The following is a 14825-nucleotide window of genomic DNA, read 5'->3' on the forward strand; positions in this document are numbered from 1 at the left end:
AGTTAAAACAATGAGCTCAGGGGGTAAGTGAAAGTTGACTTTCTCCTACAATCACCTCATTATGCAACTGCTGAGTTTGTGCAGAAGTGGAACAAAGTATTGTGAGACCTGCAATACAATAATGCACGTTGGGAAAACTGGTTATGTACTTTTGTCGCTGCCCCACATATCCACAGGAATTTTCTATGTGTAGACATATGAGGTGATTGGTGATCTCTGTAGTAATGTGAGGCTATCCAGCTCTTTTAAAATACCATTATTTGGGACTTTTCCTAAACGTTTACCACTATTTCCCAAACTTTTAGCACTGTTTCCCAAATACCAGCCACGGAACTAGAGACTGTGCTGATCCTGCCACACCACACACACGCTCATGGAATCATCCTTCCCCTGTGGACAAGACTGAGGTTATACACTCAAATAAAGAGCTACTAATGCTCAGTTTTAATGGTGCATCCTTGTATATACACTGTCCTAAACAAGACTTGAAGTGATGAACTATTTCTCAAATGAAAAGGTTTTTTTTTTTCTTCCACAATTAGATTTGCATGTGAATTCTGCTGTAATTGGAAAATTGGAAAAATCTTAACTCTTCCCTCAGCTCTCTCCAGTGATTCTCTCCTTTCCTTTCTGACACATTCCTTATTTTCCTGTGTACCTTCAAACCAACATCAACTGCCTGCAGTATCAAGCGGAGACTGAGGCACGGGCTAGAAGGAAACTGGGATTTATTCCTCAAAAATCAGCTAAAAGAGCAGCAAAAGTATCAAAAGAAGAGCTGAACACTGGCTATAGCAATCCTGTGAAAGGGAGTTCATCTGCAAACAGCCACAGGAATTGCAATTCCGAATGCACACTCAGTCCTGGGCTGCTCATGGATTGCCCACTGTCATAAGATCCAAACGTTCCTTCCAACCTACTTGTCTGAAAGGTTTGGTTCCTCCATCTTTAATACAGGGGCAGTTTTTAAATCCCACGGGACTTTTTTCCAGCAGTCCAGGCTCCTGCAGCAGCCAAGAGAATCCTGGAATGGTTTGGGTTGGAAGGGACCTTAAAGCTCATCCTCTTCCACCCCTGCCACGGGCAGGGACACCTCCCACTAGCCCAGGTTGCTCCAAGCCCTGTCCAACCTGGCCTTGGACACTTCCAGGGCTGGGGCAGCCACAGCTTCTCTGGGCAACCTGTGCCAGGGCCTCCCCACTCTGGCAGGGAAGAATATTTTCCTACTATAAGCTCCCTAACCTAAACTTCCAAATCTACACTTCCAACCTGGAAACTGCCAAGAGCTCCCCACGGTGCCTCCCGTGCCCAGCAAGAGTTAAAGCCCAACAAGCTCGAGCACCGAACAAGCCTGAAGATGATTTCTGCAAGGAGTCTGAGGTGTTGGTTTTTTGACCTATAAAGGCTTAAGTGGCTCTGCCTGCTTGAGAAATTCCTCTCCCTTTGCATCACTCCGGCAGCGCCGAGTGCCGGAGGTGGGAACACCGGCGGGGTTGAACCAGCAGGGACAGGCGGCTCCCCCGCATCTTCCTCCCCACACACCAGGGAAACGATGGAAATCCAGGGATTTCCCACAAAAACCGGCCACAGGGACAAGGGATGTGAGGGTGAATTCAACACTGGGGTTCTTTTATTACAGGTAAAGAGGATGTTGTTAAAGGAACACACTACGATCCAAGTCCACTTCTGTAGGTGATCCCGGGGAAACAGAGCACGAAACCAGGAAAACGTTCTGGGAGAAGGAGCTTTGGAGAGGCTCCATCACTTACGTGTAGGATTGTCTACATTGAATTAAGAAAGTATTTCTAAAAATATATTGACCAGAGCACTATGAAGATAATTACAAGTTAAAGAGAATTTGACTTGACTGTAGGGCCAACTCTGCACCACTGACCCTTGAGCAATCCTATTATAGCACTGACTGAAGGGAGCATTGCTTTGGAAACAGGACTGGGCCTCTTTTCTTCACTTAGGAGTTGGACTCAGTGATTCCTATGGGTCCCTTCCAACTCAGAATATTCTGTGATTCTGCTGAAGCAACTTTTTCCCCAAGCTAACTCTGCAGTTTGTGTTCTCCTGGAAGGGCTAAATGCATCTTACAGGGTCTGACATAACCAAGACCTACCCAAAAACACTGCAAAACCCAGACATCTTAACTCATTAACTGCAAACGTGATAATGTTACATCCCTAAATTATATCTAAAGAACCAATTGTGCAGTTACGTGTGCACAGCCTTAAGTTTATTTAAGTAGGAGTTGCAATGACATCAAAGTTAAGCACGTGACCTAAAGTTTTTGCAAGATTGGGATGTTGACAACCACGTGCAAAATGGGATGTCCCAACAAAGCCTAATTCTGGTGCATTTCATGCCCAGCTATCTAAAAGCAAACTGAAAATAATTCCTTCCATTAATTTCTCACTTATTTTGTTCCTCGAGGGTTACATCCCCATTTCCCTTTTTCTCTTTCCAGAGGCAGGAAGGCACCGCAGGATCAGGGCCCAAACAACTTCAGAAGTCATTTTTACGTTCCGGGTTTCAAGATTTAGCAGCAGAATTCGAAACCCCACCACGAGATCTACACGAGAGGTCACAGGTACACTTGACTAAGCTTTCCCAGAGCACCGTGCCTGGCACCAGGCAAACATCCTGCTGCAGAAGGCACAGCCTGACCCCCATCCCAGCACCGCCACCTGAAACCAGACCCGGAGGACTTCCCGCACTGGATTCACTGGGATACGGAATGGGAGCCCTCACCTGCACGCACAGAGTGGCCTAAAAACACTCCCAGTGCAGGGCAGTGCCTGTGTACCCACACTCGTAGTGTTTCCCCAGCCACCTCCATCCTGAGGATGATTTTTAAAGGATGAAGCTGGACACTGTTCACAGCTTTGTATTCCAAACACCTTGCCGCGGTGGCACAAAAATTCCCTCCTGGTATCCTTGCATTTGGTTACAAACCTCCACACATCCCACAGGAGAGGTTATCATCCTCCCACTTCCAAAAGGTCCCACTCTATACTTTGTGCTCGGTTGCAACACCACTGTAGTTTTTGTAAGGAATAAATATTGACTTTCCTGGACATTGCCTCACGACAGAACAGGACCTTGAGTACATTTGTCTAAGATATTTTTTTTTTTAGCCTGGTAATATAATTTTATAGCAGAGCTTTCGTTCCGAGGAATTCAAAAGGCGTGGAAAACCATGCAACAAATTGTCCACGTTCATTTTCAGACAGGTGACCGTGTGCTAAAGCTGGCTCAACCGTATTTCTTTTGTTATAAAACTACATAAATTTATTACTTTAAATTTCCAAGCTACAAATGTAATTAAGATTTCAACATACCCCATTTGGAAAGTCCAGACTGGAAAAAGCCATGTGAAAATTAAGATTTAATGTTAATGAAGGCTATTTTGTCATTTATTTTGTTTGTTCTCAAGAATAAAGCAAATTGCCCACAGAACTGAGAGAGTGCACGCCAGGTCTCAGGAAACTGAGCTCAAAACTCAGCGCGTGCAGGAGATGGGGCTGTTCAGTGAATGACTGTGCAGCACCTGCACCTCCCAGTCGGGTGTTCAGATGCTCTTCCCTTTGTAAAGGTCAGAGATCAGCATTAATTCACTTATAAAAATGCCTGGTGGTGACACCACTGGAGCTACTGTGTGGGTAACACTCAGCTTTCAGGTACAGGCAACCAGGAGCAGGGTCAGGGATTCTGGTGGGTGCAGCCTGGACGACTATTGGAGGTGGAACAGCACCCCAGGTATCAGCAGAGGGTGCAGAAAACCACACGGATTTCACAGGAAAAAATAATAATCCCGTTTTCTGTCAGAAGTTTAACGTTCCAACATGTGACTCGACACACTCAGCTTTATAACATCAATTAAGATATGAAATAATCACCAGGGAATCAACCGACCACATCCACAATTCAGCACTAACAAGGCGCAGCCACAGCTCGGTGCCGGAGGAAGGATCAGCCCTTTGCAGGGTCCTGCCCCCTCAGCCCAGAGTCCAACCAAACCCACCCGGGACGAATCCACACCGGGAAATAAACCCCGAGGGAGCCGGAGCAGCAAAGCGGGGAGAGGCCGGGCCAGGGATGGAGCGGGATAAAGCGCGGCTGCTCTCACCTGGAGCAGCTTCCCTTCGGCCGGGGTCACCTCGGCGACGTTGGCGAACTCCCCTTCCAGGATGATGGGCTCCACTTTGAGGGGGATCACCCTGATGATGGCCTTCTGCGCCGCCGCCCGCTCCGACTCCACTGCGGCCACCAGCGCCAGCCCAGTGTGGCCCAGTCCTGCCTGCAGGGTCGCCATGAGCAGCCAAGGCCAGAGGACAGCCAGCTGCAGCTGGGGGCCAGCACTCATGCTACCAGCTGCAGCAGCGCGCTCGGGCCACACATACCGTCGGGAACGCGTCCTCACCCCGCGGCGGGATCCGATCGGAAAAGCTCCTTGGGGGGGTCCGAGTGTGCGCTCCCGGAGAGACCCCGGGCACGGCACGGAGGGGCTCGGCCACCGCCAGCGCGGCTCAACGGGCAACGCTGGCTCTCGCCATCGCCGTCCCTCTTCCTCGGTGCCACGTGCTCAAGGGCCGCTGGGAGCTCAGAGGCATATTTTAAACAAACAAACTAAAAAAATAAAAATAAAAATAAAAATAAAAATAAAAAATTAAAAAAATATCCAATATCGCGAGTCCCTCCTCCAGCAGATAAATCCGGAAAGATCAGCGAAGCAGGCTGCGAAGGAAGAAATCAGTTCGGGTCTACGGGAACGCCACGGAGCATTGGGAACTCAGTGGTCCCACGGGGATGAGGTGTGGGGAGGTCTCCCCGCCGATGTGGAGTCCTCGTGTGTCCTGCCCGGGAGTGAGGAAGATCCAGAGGTTCAAAACACCCATCCTAAACACCCTCGAGAGACACCTCACCTCCTTGCCAGCATTTCCCACGGCACAGGCACAACCTTGAATGTTATCTGCACCGATCGGTATCCTTCCCAGAAATCAGGCAGGCGGTATTCCTTGAATTTAGGCTGAAAAGAAAGTCTGCTTCGGTACCATCCCCTTCCAAATGGAGTTGATCCCTTCCATCTTCCTCGTGCCAGAAGTGCTTCATTCAAGACCAGCTTTACCTTTCTCCTAGCAATCCATGCTCAAGAGTCTGACTCCGGGTGCAGTTCTCCAGGGTAATTAATAAAGCACCGAGCTCCTCTTCATAGTTTCCAAGTTCCCAGGAAATAAAAAGGCCCCCCAAACACTTATAAAAGTTTAGACACCAAGCCAAACAGGTATCAGGCAGAAAGTTACGGCGTATCTGGTTTCTCTGGCACTATTTCTGTGCGCGCCCGAGTTCCGGTATGACTGCTTCCAAGCGCACGTTAAGAAGATCCCGACTCAAGGCCCCACAAAATAAAATAGAAAGTTCCATGCTCTGCCCAAAGGTCACATGAAACGTAGCGAGGAGCCTTCATAACCCGGAGAATTCAGACGGGAGGTGTTTTCGATTAAAACCGAAGTCACGGTGATCGCACGGCTATGGAGAGAAACGGGGATTTACAAGGAAAAAAAAAAAAAGCTTTGCAAACCTCCAGGCTGCGAGCCTGCTGGAGTCCGCAGGGGCCGGCAGGGAATGCTGCTGTAAATCCCAGGCAAAAGTTATTTCCAGTAGCTTAAAAAAGTCGCGTGGCTCTGATGCTGTTCGCGTTCGGTGCTAAGTAAAAAAATTCGGTACTTGTAGCAAAAAAAACGTAAGAAAAACCCAGAGGAAAAACCCTCTCTCGCGCACACGCAGCAGGCAGGTAGGTGCAAGCGGAGCTCCGGAGCCCGAGAGAGGATCCAGCGAGATCAAAGGGAGAAAATTACAGCAGGCAGAGAGCTCCCGGGGCAGGCATGGCTGAAAGCGAAGTGTCCGCATGTAATCGCCCGAGCTGCGCCAGCACCCCAGCGCGCCTCGGGAAAACTTCCAGAGCGCAGCGTCCCTGCAGCGCGGGCGGGCACCGGCTGTGCGGGCGGGCAGGGACGGCTGGGACATGGGCAGCGAGCCGGCGGCGCAGCCCGGCGGGGGCCGGGCCGATCCCGGGCGGCGATGGCGGGGCCGGCGGCTCGCCCCCTGCTCCACACGGGCCGGCCGAGCCCGGGCCGGCCGGCGCTCGTACCTGCGGACACGGGCGGGTGGAGCAGCCGGAGCCGCCGCCCCCGGCCGGGCCGCGGGCTCCCCCTCCCGCCCCGCCGCCCGCCTGCAGCGCCCGGCCCGCGGGGGGAGCGCCGGGCCCCGGCGCGGGGCCGGATCCCTGCGGGCTGTCCCGCGGGGCTCTGCCCATCGCCCCCGCGCTCGGCAGCCCTGCTGGGGAGGTTCCAGGGCGGGCTGATGGCAGAGGGCTGGAATTCGGAGAGGTGCGGGATGCTGCGGGTCAGAGCCGCGGCGCGGGGCTCGGGATGGAGCGGGGCTGCAGGAACCCCACCGGGAACCCCACCGGGAACCCCATCGGGAACCCCGCCGGGAACCCCACCGGGAACCCCATCGGGAACCCCACCGGGAACCCCACCGGGAACCCCACCGGGAACACTGACCCACCCAGCGGGCCGGGAGTCGCTCCAGCTGCCCGTGGAAAAGGGCCCCCAGGGGAGCGAACCGGTCAGCGGCACCCTGGAGGCACTCACAGAAACGCATAAAGGATTCAGAGTTGGTCCCCTCTTTTGTGAGGGGTTGTTTCTCCTGTCAGCAAGAACTACTGAAACATGAAGCGTATTTTCAACTCTGACGGTCTATCACCTGTAATTTATAACACGGAGGAAATGCAAATCAGCACCCATTTCTGTTAAAAAAATGAATTTATTGCGTTGTAATTTATTTAATTGTAAAATGAACATATATATTCATTTATACCTATTTAATATCCATATACCTATTAAATACCAATATACCTGAAAAATAGCAATATACCTATCAAATATCAATATGCCTATAATGATGCACATATAACTATTGATGTAAATAGAACTATATATATATCTCAATATAATTATATACCTATAACTATATACCTATATAATATAACTATATATAAAAATATAACTGCATATATAGATAAATGGAACTATATACATAGAAAAATATACATATAAATGTATACATATATCATATAAATATCAGTATAACTATATATGAAAATATAACTGCATGCCTATATCAATATAACTATATATAAAAATATAACTGTTAACGTAGATAAATAGACCTATATACTTATATAAATATAACTATATATATATATAACTATAGCTATATACATGCATATAAATATAGCTATACACACATATAAATATATATATAAATACAGCTATACACACATATAAATATATATATAAATATAGCTATACACACATATAAATATAACATAGGGAGCCCAGCTGGCAGCTGCTGCACATTTTCACATGCTCTCTCTTGTTCCTTCCTTCCCAAAGCACCCCCACTTGAAAGGCACATCTGCCAGCAGATGGAGATCTAGGAAGAAATGGGAATATGGAGTAAATATGGGGCCTTGTGTGTCACACACATGTGCTCCCATCAGGGACTGTAAAACACGGCTTGAACTTGGGAATTTGTTGGAAGAATAGGAATCCCTTTAGCTGTTCAAACTTTAAATATAAAACAATAACAAAAATTATCAGCAAGGTGCTCCAGGATCTTTGCCTTCACTTCCATGGATCCCAGCTGCCCAGTGTTAATAACTCTCAAGCCTGGCAGGACCTGCAGGAATTCCCGCTTTGGTGGAACACAGGCACACCTTCACTGATCCGTGAAGGGCCCGATGGCCTCACAGTCAGCATGGCTGGGGCCAAGCTCCTGCAGAAAATTGCTGGTGGGACAGCGCAAACAAGAGGCTCTTTTTTTTGTAAATTCCCTCAATTCAGGGCAAAATGGGGATATTTCCAACGCCGGGTCAGGAGAGTGAACAAGCCCCCTGATAAGTCCCTGAGAACGGCACCAGGAGAGCTTTAATCTCTCAGCAGAGACATTCACGTCTGAGGCAAAGAACTGCAGCCCTTGTTCTTCCTCTGCACTGACAAAGAGGCTTCATTCCTTCCTGAAATGTTTCAAACTGATGTGTGTTATGAGCTGAATTATTAACCAGCACCATTATCTGGAATCTAGAAGCTCCCCTTTGAAGTGAGCAACAGCTCTTCTGACTCCACCATCAGCTCCTGGATGAACAGCTGGGAGGGAAAGAGCTTCCAACTGAAGGAAGAGGCTGAAGGGGCACCGACTTTGGCTCTAAAATGGAACCAAAGTGCTCTTGGTGTCCTCTTCTGTCTCACTAATCTGGGGACATTTGGGTTTTTCCCTTTCATTACTGTCTTTGTGCGTTGTTTGGCCTCAGATGTTCTGCTGCTGGTTTTTCTCCTGTGTCTCAGCATAGATATCAGCAGACTGGTGCAATTTTTATGTCGTGACTTGAGGCAAAATGTTTGGACTTCTACATCAACTTCATCAGTCTGGTGGGTTTTTTTCCCCTGTTACTTCCACAGTCACCTTATTACTCAGCATTTCCTTAGGAGCACTGTCACCCCCCACCAAACAGATCTGTGGACATCATCTCCAAATTGTGACATCCAGGCTTCTGACACAACTCCCAAAACTTCAGGTTTTAATTACTGATCTAATTTATGCCCTTGTCCACAGAACAGTAATTAGTTTAAGCATCTCTGCAGAAGGGTGTTGGTAAGTACACGGAGAGGTTGTACAAGTGTAATATTTTAACTGTAATTTTTAAGGACTGGCACTGCCACCAATAACTAAACTATTCTGATCTCCCCTTTCTGTGATAGTCTCAGAGTAGTTTTCTTGGGAATCTCTAAAAAATGTGGAATCTGTTCTTAGCAAGGGAGAGGAAATTGTTCCTTCTGTGTTTTCCAGATGAATCAGTTCCTTCTACAGATACAACCAGAGGCTGAGCTCCTGAAGGGTCACAGATCACACTGATGTGCTCCTTAAAAGAAAAAAAAAGGTAAGACGAGAGAAAGATAAAAGAGTGAAAGAGAGGACGGCGGGAGGAGAAACAGAGAGAAGGAAGGGAGGAGGAAAGGGAAGGGAAGTTTTGGGAAGGGAATTTTTGGGAAGGGAAGGTTGGGACGGGCTGGGAAGGTTTGGGAAGGGAAGGTTTGGGAAGGGAAGGAAAGGGAAAGGGAAAGGGAAAGGGAAAGGGAAAGGGAAAGGGAAAGGAAAGGGAAAAGGAAAAGGAAAAGGAAAGAAGAAAGAGAAAGGAAAAAAAGAAAAAGAAAGAAAGAAAGAAAAAGAAAGAAAGAAAGAAAACCAAAGATCACACAATATTTTCTTGTAATCACTTTAGGAAAAAAATAGTAACTATTCTCATAATATAATAATATAATAATTCTTATCATAAGTACCCCAAAAAAGCATCTAACCCAAGGTGAGCACTGCCTGGATGGGTTGTGTAATTAGTGTTTGTTACTCAGAATGAAGGGTGCCAAATTGAAACTCAGGCCTCACAAAATTAAGCAAAACAGGAACTCAGAAAACCAGAATGGACAAATGCCCTCACAGTCTGAAATCTGCCCTCAGGTATCAAACTAGACAAGAGAAATGAGCCAGGATCCCAAATGGGTCAGGCTGGAAGGGACCCCAGTGGGTCACTGGTGCCACCTCCCTGCTCAGGCAGGGCCAGCCCAGAGCACAGGGCACAGGATTGTGTCCAGAGGGCTCTGGAATCTCCCCAGGGAGGAGACTCCAGCCCCTCCCTGGGCAGCCTGTTCAGAGCTGGGTCACTGCCCAGGGAAGAAGTTCTTCCTCCTGTCCAGGTGGTTTTTCCACAGAAAACAGAAACTTTAAAACTGTTTATCAGAAACAATCTGACCATTTATCTAAATGTTCAATGAAAATCTTTGCCTTCACGGCAAATCTCAAAATACTCTCTTAAATAAGACTTAATGTAACCTGAAAAAGCCTCCACCTCATCACCATGAATACACCTGAACATCAAATAACTTTCAAGGCAGAAAGAAGACAATGAGGAGTTTCAAAAGCAGCAAGTCCTACCCAGATGAAACTGTCAATCCCATTTTAACAGCCAGTGTCTGTCCTGATGCTTCTTTTGGAGATAAATCAGAGTTAGAGGACACTGGAAGGGTAATTTCTTCTGACAAAGATGCGTCATATAAAGAAGTTGAGCAGAAACTCAGGTATATTTAAAGTATGGTTTTATTTTGGAAGAGATCTAATATGAAAGATTAGTCCTTAGTGCCAGATTATCCTCAGACTTTCTGGCTGAGGTAATGGTTAATAAAAAGCTAATTCCATAGATGAATGAATTAAAGCAGGAAGCCACAGGATCACCTACCAGGAAAGCCATATCAGATCAAATGCTGGTGAAAGGCTTGGCCTCTGAGCAGCAGGAACACCAGAAGTTCCTGAAGGGAGTAGCACAGAGGTGAGATCCCTTCTCTGGTGTATGGAGTTAAATCCTGCTGTGGATCCATGGAGATGTGCCTGCAGAGAGCCATAAATTGTGGGGGGGGGGGGGAAGGGGGGAAGAAAAAAGCTGGAATTTAAGAAGTTTAGGTGAAGTTAAGCACAGCCTTTCCATTAAAGGCAAGCCTCCTTTATATCTTTATGGTCCAGGTTTAAATGTAGCTCCTTTCATTTAATATTTTTTCTCAGTTGTGTTTTTTAAACCATGAACAAGGTGTTTCACTTTTGCTGCAGCAGCCAGGATTTTAGGTAAGGTCCAGGTTACCAAGTGCAGGGATGGATGAGCTCATCCTGCCAAAAGCAACAAACCAACCCACACCAAAATTCTCCTGCCTCTTTTGTAGGGGACCTCAGCTCGAGGCTGTGGTAAGACAGGTCATCTTCTGGGATGCACTGTAGGCTCTCAGACACATTTCCAGTAGGGGAAAGTGCCCCCACAAAGTACAATTTAAATCCTTTCAGCTTCTCTAGATAGGACAGTTCTGACAAGGATGGGAGAGGAGCAGCAATGGAACAGTGAAAAGGGATAAAGGATGGAAAAGTCAAAGCTCAAAATACTGATAGTTTCTGGACAGTTGAGCTCAAGAGGAAACATGGTCAAACTTAGCCAAAGTGGTTAAAGGGAAGATGGGCATTTCACTGACAACCACCCCTTTTCAGGGACTGCCAGGACTAAACCTTGGAATGATTTTCTATCCCAAACATCCTTTCTGAGATAAGAAGTTCTTTAATTGTGACTCCCATCACTCAGACTGATCATTAAACCCCGGATGAAAAAGAAGCTCATGATGAAAGTGAGAGGACAAAGATGGACTTGAAAAATAAATACTGGAATATCAATGGCCTGACTGGCTGTAGGTTATTCCTATCCTATCCTTGGTTATTCTGGCCATAACCAAGTTGTATACAGTTGGATAAACTTGAATAAGCTTATATTAAAAAAAAATAAAAATAAAAAAAATCATGAATAAAAGACAAAGGTTGATATTTGCAAGGCAGGAAACTGGATCATCAAGCTTGGGTAGGTCAAACCTTTTTCAACACACATAAGCATAACTTGCTTTGCTTGTCCTCTGTGAGGGGGGAAAAAAAGGATATGAATTATGCTGTAATAGAAAAGGAAGCCCTTGCAGTTTTTACTTCAGATCTTTTGATATCTGATAAGCCAGGCCTTCCAAGTAAGGAGCAGTTTCCACCAGAAGGATATAAAGCCTTTAAGTCCTGTAGTTCTCTCATCTTGGAGGTGGGGCCGATTCCAAAAGTCACCATAGTTTTTCTCATTCATCAAGTGAAACTCAGGGCTGCAGAAAACCCTCTGGGAAAAAAAAGGGGAGCTGTTTCCCAGTCTTTTCATGATATTAAAGAATCTCTTTTTTTGTCCAGGCAAAGGACATTCTTCAAAGATAAACATAGACTCATTAACTAAGACAAATTCTGGTGAAGTCAAGCAAAAAACTTTTGAAGAACAAACCACTGCACTGATGAGGACACCCCGGGCTGCTGCCCTGGGCCCTCGTTTCATGCCCGGTGCTCCTTTGAAAGAGATATTTGTAACCCCCACCACTTTCACTTTTCTCAAGCAGATCCGTTTCCAGGTTTATGTTCTCCATTCCACGAGTCCCACAAACCTCCAGTTCCCTCTGCAGCTTCCTTGGCTCTCACCTGGTCCCGTGTGCTGCACTCACCAGGAAGGTGCTCCTGCCGTGCCCGGGGGGGCTGCAGAACCAGCACTGCCAGTCAGGGGGGGCTTTTCAGGGGCTGAAAAGTTCTGTGAGGATCCAAACACGGTTATCAGGCTCCCAGGATTTGTGCTTGCAGAGTTCTTTTGCCTGTTTTGACTAAACATTTCAAGAATCACACGGTAAAACAAATTCCAGAAACGTATTCTTACCTCCCAAGTGACTTGAAGACTGATTTCCTCATCTTCAGAAATATTTATTCTAATATATGTTACATATTCTATTTATTTTAGATATATTCTAATATATATTTAAAAGATGTATTGGAAAATTGATCTGCACACGTAGAAACTCCACAATCAAAGTGTTTTGTGTGTTATTATCACCCTTTTGATTCTGCTGCTTGACTTTCTCATCACAGCCCACCACAGTAAGTGGATTTCACGCTGAAGTTAAACACTGATTTTATTCTAAAACCCAGCTTCATAGATGAGGCAGTTTTTCTGCAGGTATTATTGTTTGGTGACACACAGAGCTAATTGAAAAGTAAAGGCATTATTTGCAGGACAGACAACCTTAAATTTATAATTGTTCTGAGAGAGAGAACTTGATTAAGTCAAATTTAGTCCAATGTTCATAATAAATCAATGTAATAAGTATAACCTGAGATGGCAAACAGCTCAGATAATTTATTTGCAATGCTTGGCCCTTACATGGGATTTTACATGAACAGCTGCTATGATAACCAGTAAGATTTTTAATATCCTTGCCTATTGCCTTTTTTAATGTGATGTTGCTGAATTTTGTGCAGTTTGTTGCTGAAACTGTGCAGTTTAGAGCAACAAATCCATGAGTTAAACAACCCAGAATGAGCTGGTGGACATCCTTCCAAAGGAGCAGCAGATGTGGGAATGACTCATGTTACCTCAACAGCTAATTCTGAGCAGCTTTATGATGAAATCTGGACATCTTTCAGAACATTCTGTGAGCTGTGAACAGATTACTGGGTACTGCCAAAACCCTAAATGATATCTGTGTTTCACTCACTGGAAACTCCAAAGTGTGTTTGCAAACCTGAGAAAACCAACGAGGGAAAGCTTTGAAGGGCTCCTGGGGAGACAAAGTGGGAAAGCAGTGGTGGAGAAATTTCTTGTAACCTGCTGGAGTGATTCTGGGGCAAGACAAACAGATATTACAAAAGAACCCAATCTTCTAAAAAAAAAAACCCAAATGAAAGACCTGAAGGGAAAAAGTGCTTGTGAAACATCAAATTTGGATCATAGGCTATAAAAAGCCACAAGTAAAAAGCCAAAAGCACTGGAGGGAGAAGAATTTACTGAGGGCAGTGATATCAAAGGGGAAAGTCAAGATTCATTTCTAAGACTCCAAGTCTTCAAATTGAATCAAGAGTCAACAAACAGGCCTGTGAGACTTCCCTCACACGCTTTTGTCCTGCCCTGTTAATTGGAGGGGAGAGACTTCCACGCTCTTTTGTCTGAGATATCATTAATCCAGTCCTACCCTGGAGAAATTACCAGCTCCAGCCCATCCTCTCACCAGCTCTTAGGAAATAGCTGACAGTGAACAATGATCTCCTTTGAGTCCTGAGGAGACAGGGATGAATGGCACCTTGTGGAATAGGTCCATATTTACTGACTAAATTAAGGAAGAGACACAGCTCCTTCCTTCTTCCAGATGAGATGGATCAGCCTCAAAACAGACTTGGTGTTGCCCAGAACAAAGATGTACCTACAGAAGCTGAGGATGGACTCTGCATCTCAGTGAGAAAACACCAGAGCAGGTTCCAGGGAAGGCACGGGGAGGATGGACAGAACACTTTCCTGGAGGAACAGCAGGGGCAGGACTCCCCATTCCAGAGAAAAATCAACAGAAGGAACTAAGATAGAAGGTCATCCAGTCCACCCTGTGCCCCATCCCCACCTTGTCCCCCAGCCCAGAGCACTGAGAGCCACCTCCAGTCCTTCCTTGGACACCTCCAGGGCTGGGGACTCCACCACCTCCCTGGGCAGCCCCTTCCAATGCCTGACCACCCTTTCAGTGAGGAAATACACTCTGTTGGGAGCATTTTGGAAAAGAATCAGTCCGTGCTTGCTCTGCCCCTGCCCTCCTTCTCTGCTGTCAGAGGAAATGATGAGCTGATGGGAGTTTGGCCTGACCAAGGCCAGTGTTCTCACCTCCAAAGCAGAGAACAAACCATTAGAAAATTATCAAGGCGTTCACTAAATCCTGCTTTCTCAAAACTGGGAAAAAATGGGATTAGTTGGATAGAAATAAGCCTGTGACATCTGGCTGGAGGGATGACAGTGCTACATCACATTCTTACAGACATCTTCCTCTTGAGACAGTAAGATTGTGTGGGCTCTCAGGGCTTCAGCAGAGAAGGACAAACCAACCATCACCTCTGCTGAAGGCACAGAGGCTGCAGCACTACCAGTGACTGCCCCCAGCTCCCTTCTCTCGTGCAGAGTCTGTAACACCAACAAAAACCTCTTACTCTTCCAAGTTAGAGCAGCCACATCCCAACAGACCTTTGGGAATGATTGCAACCCCATGCCAACCACTGAAGTAAGCCCAGCACTTTTGGGGAGAGCACTAACCAGGCCAGTGATCCAATGCCAGAGCTGAGCAAGACCC

General features: G+C 46.6%; 1 protein-coding gene across 1 annotated transcript in view; it reads right to left on the reverse strand.

Moving 5' to 3' along the window:
• RNF43 (ring finger protein 43) overlaps positions 1–4481 on the reverse strand; it is a 60538-nt gene extending 56057 nt beyond the window's left edge. The window contains exon 1 of the mRNA XM_039385691.1: positions 4136–4481. Within this exon, the coding sequence (XP_039241625.1) occupies positions 4136–4372 (237 nt within the window). The 5' untranslated portion in view covers positions 4373–4481. The remainder of the gene's footprint in view (positions 1–4135) is intronic.
• Positions 4482–14825: the final 10344 nt, after the last annotated feature.

Source organism: Pipra filicauda, unplaced genomic scaffold (assembly GCF_003945595.2).
Source record: "Pipra filicauda isolate LSUMZ 115617 unplaced genomic scaffold, ASM394559v2 scaffold428_size586839_pilon, whole genome shotgun sequence".
Taxonomy (NCBI): domain Eukaryota; kingdom Metazoa; phylum Chordata; class Aves; order Passeriformes; family Pipridae; genus Pipra; species Pipra filicauda.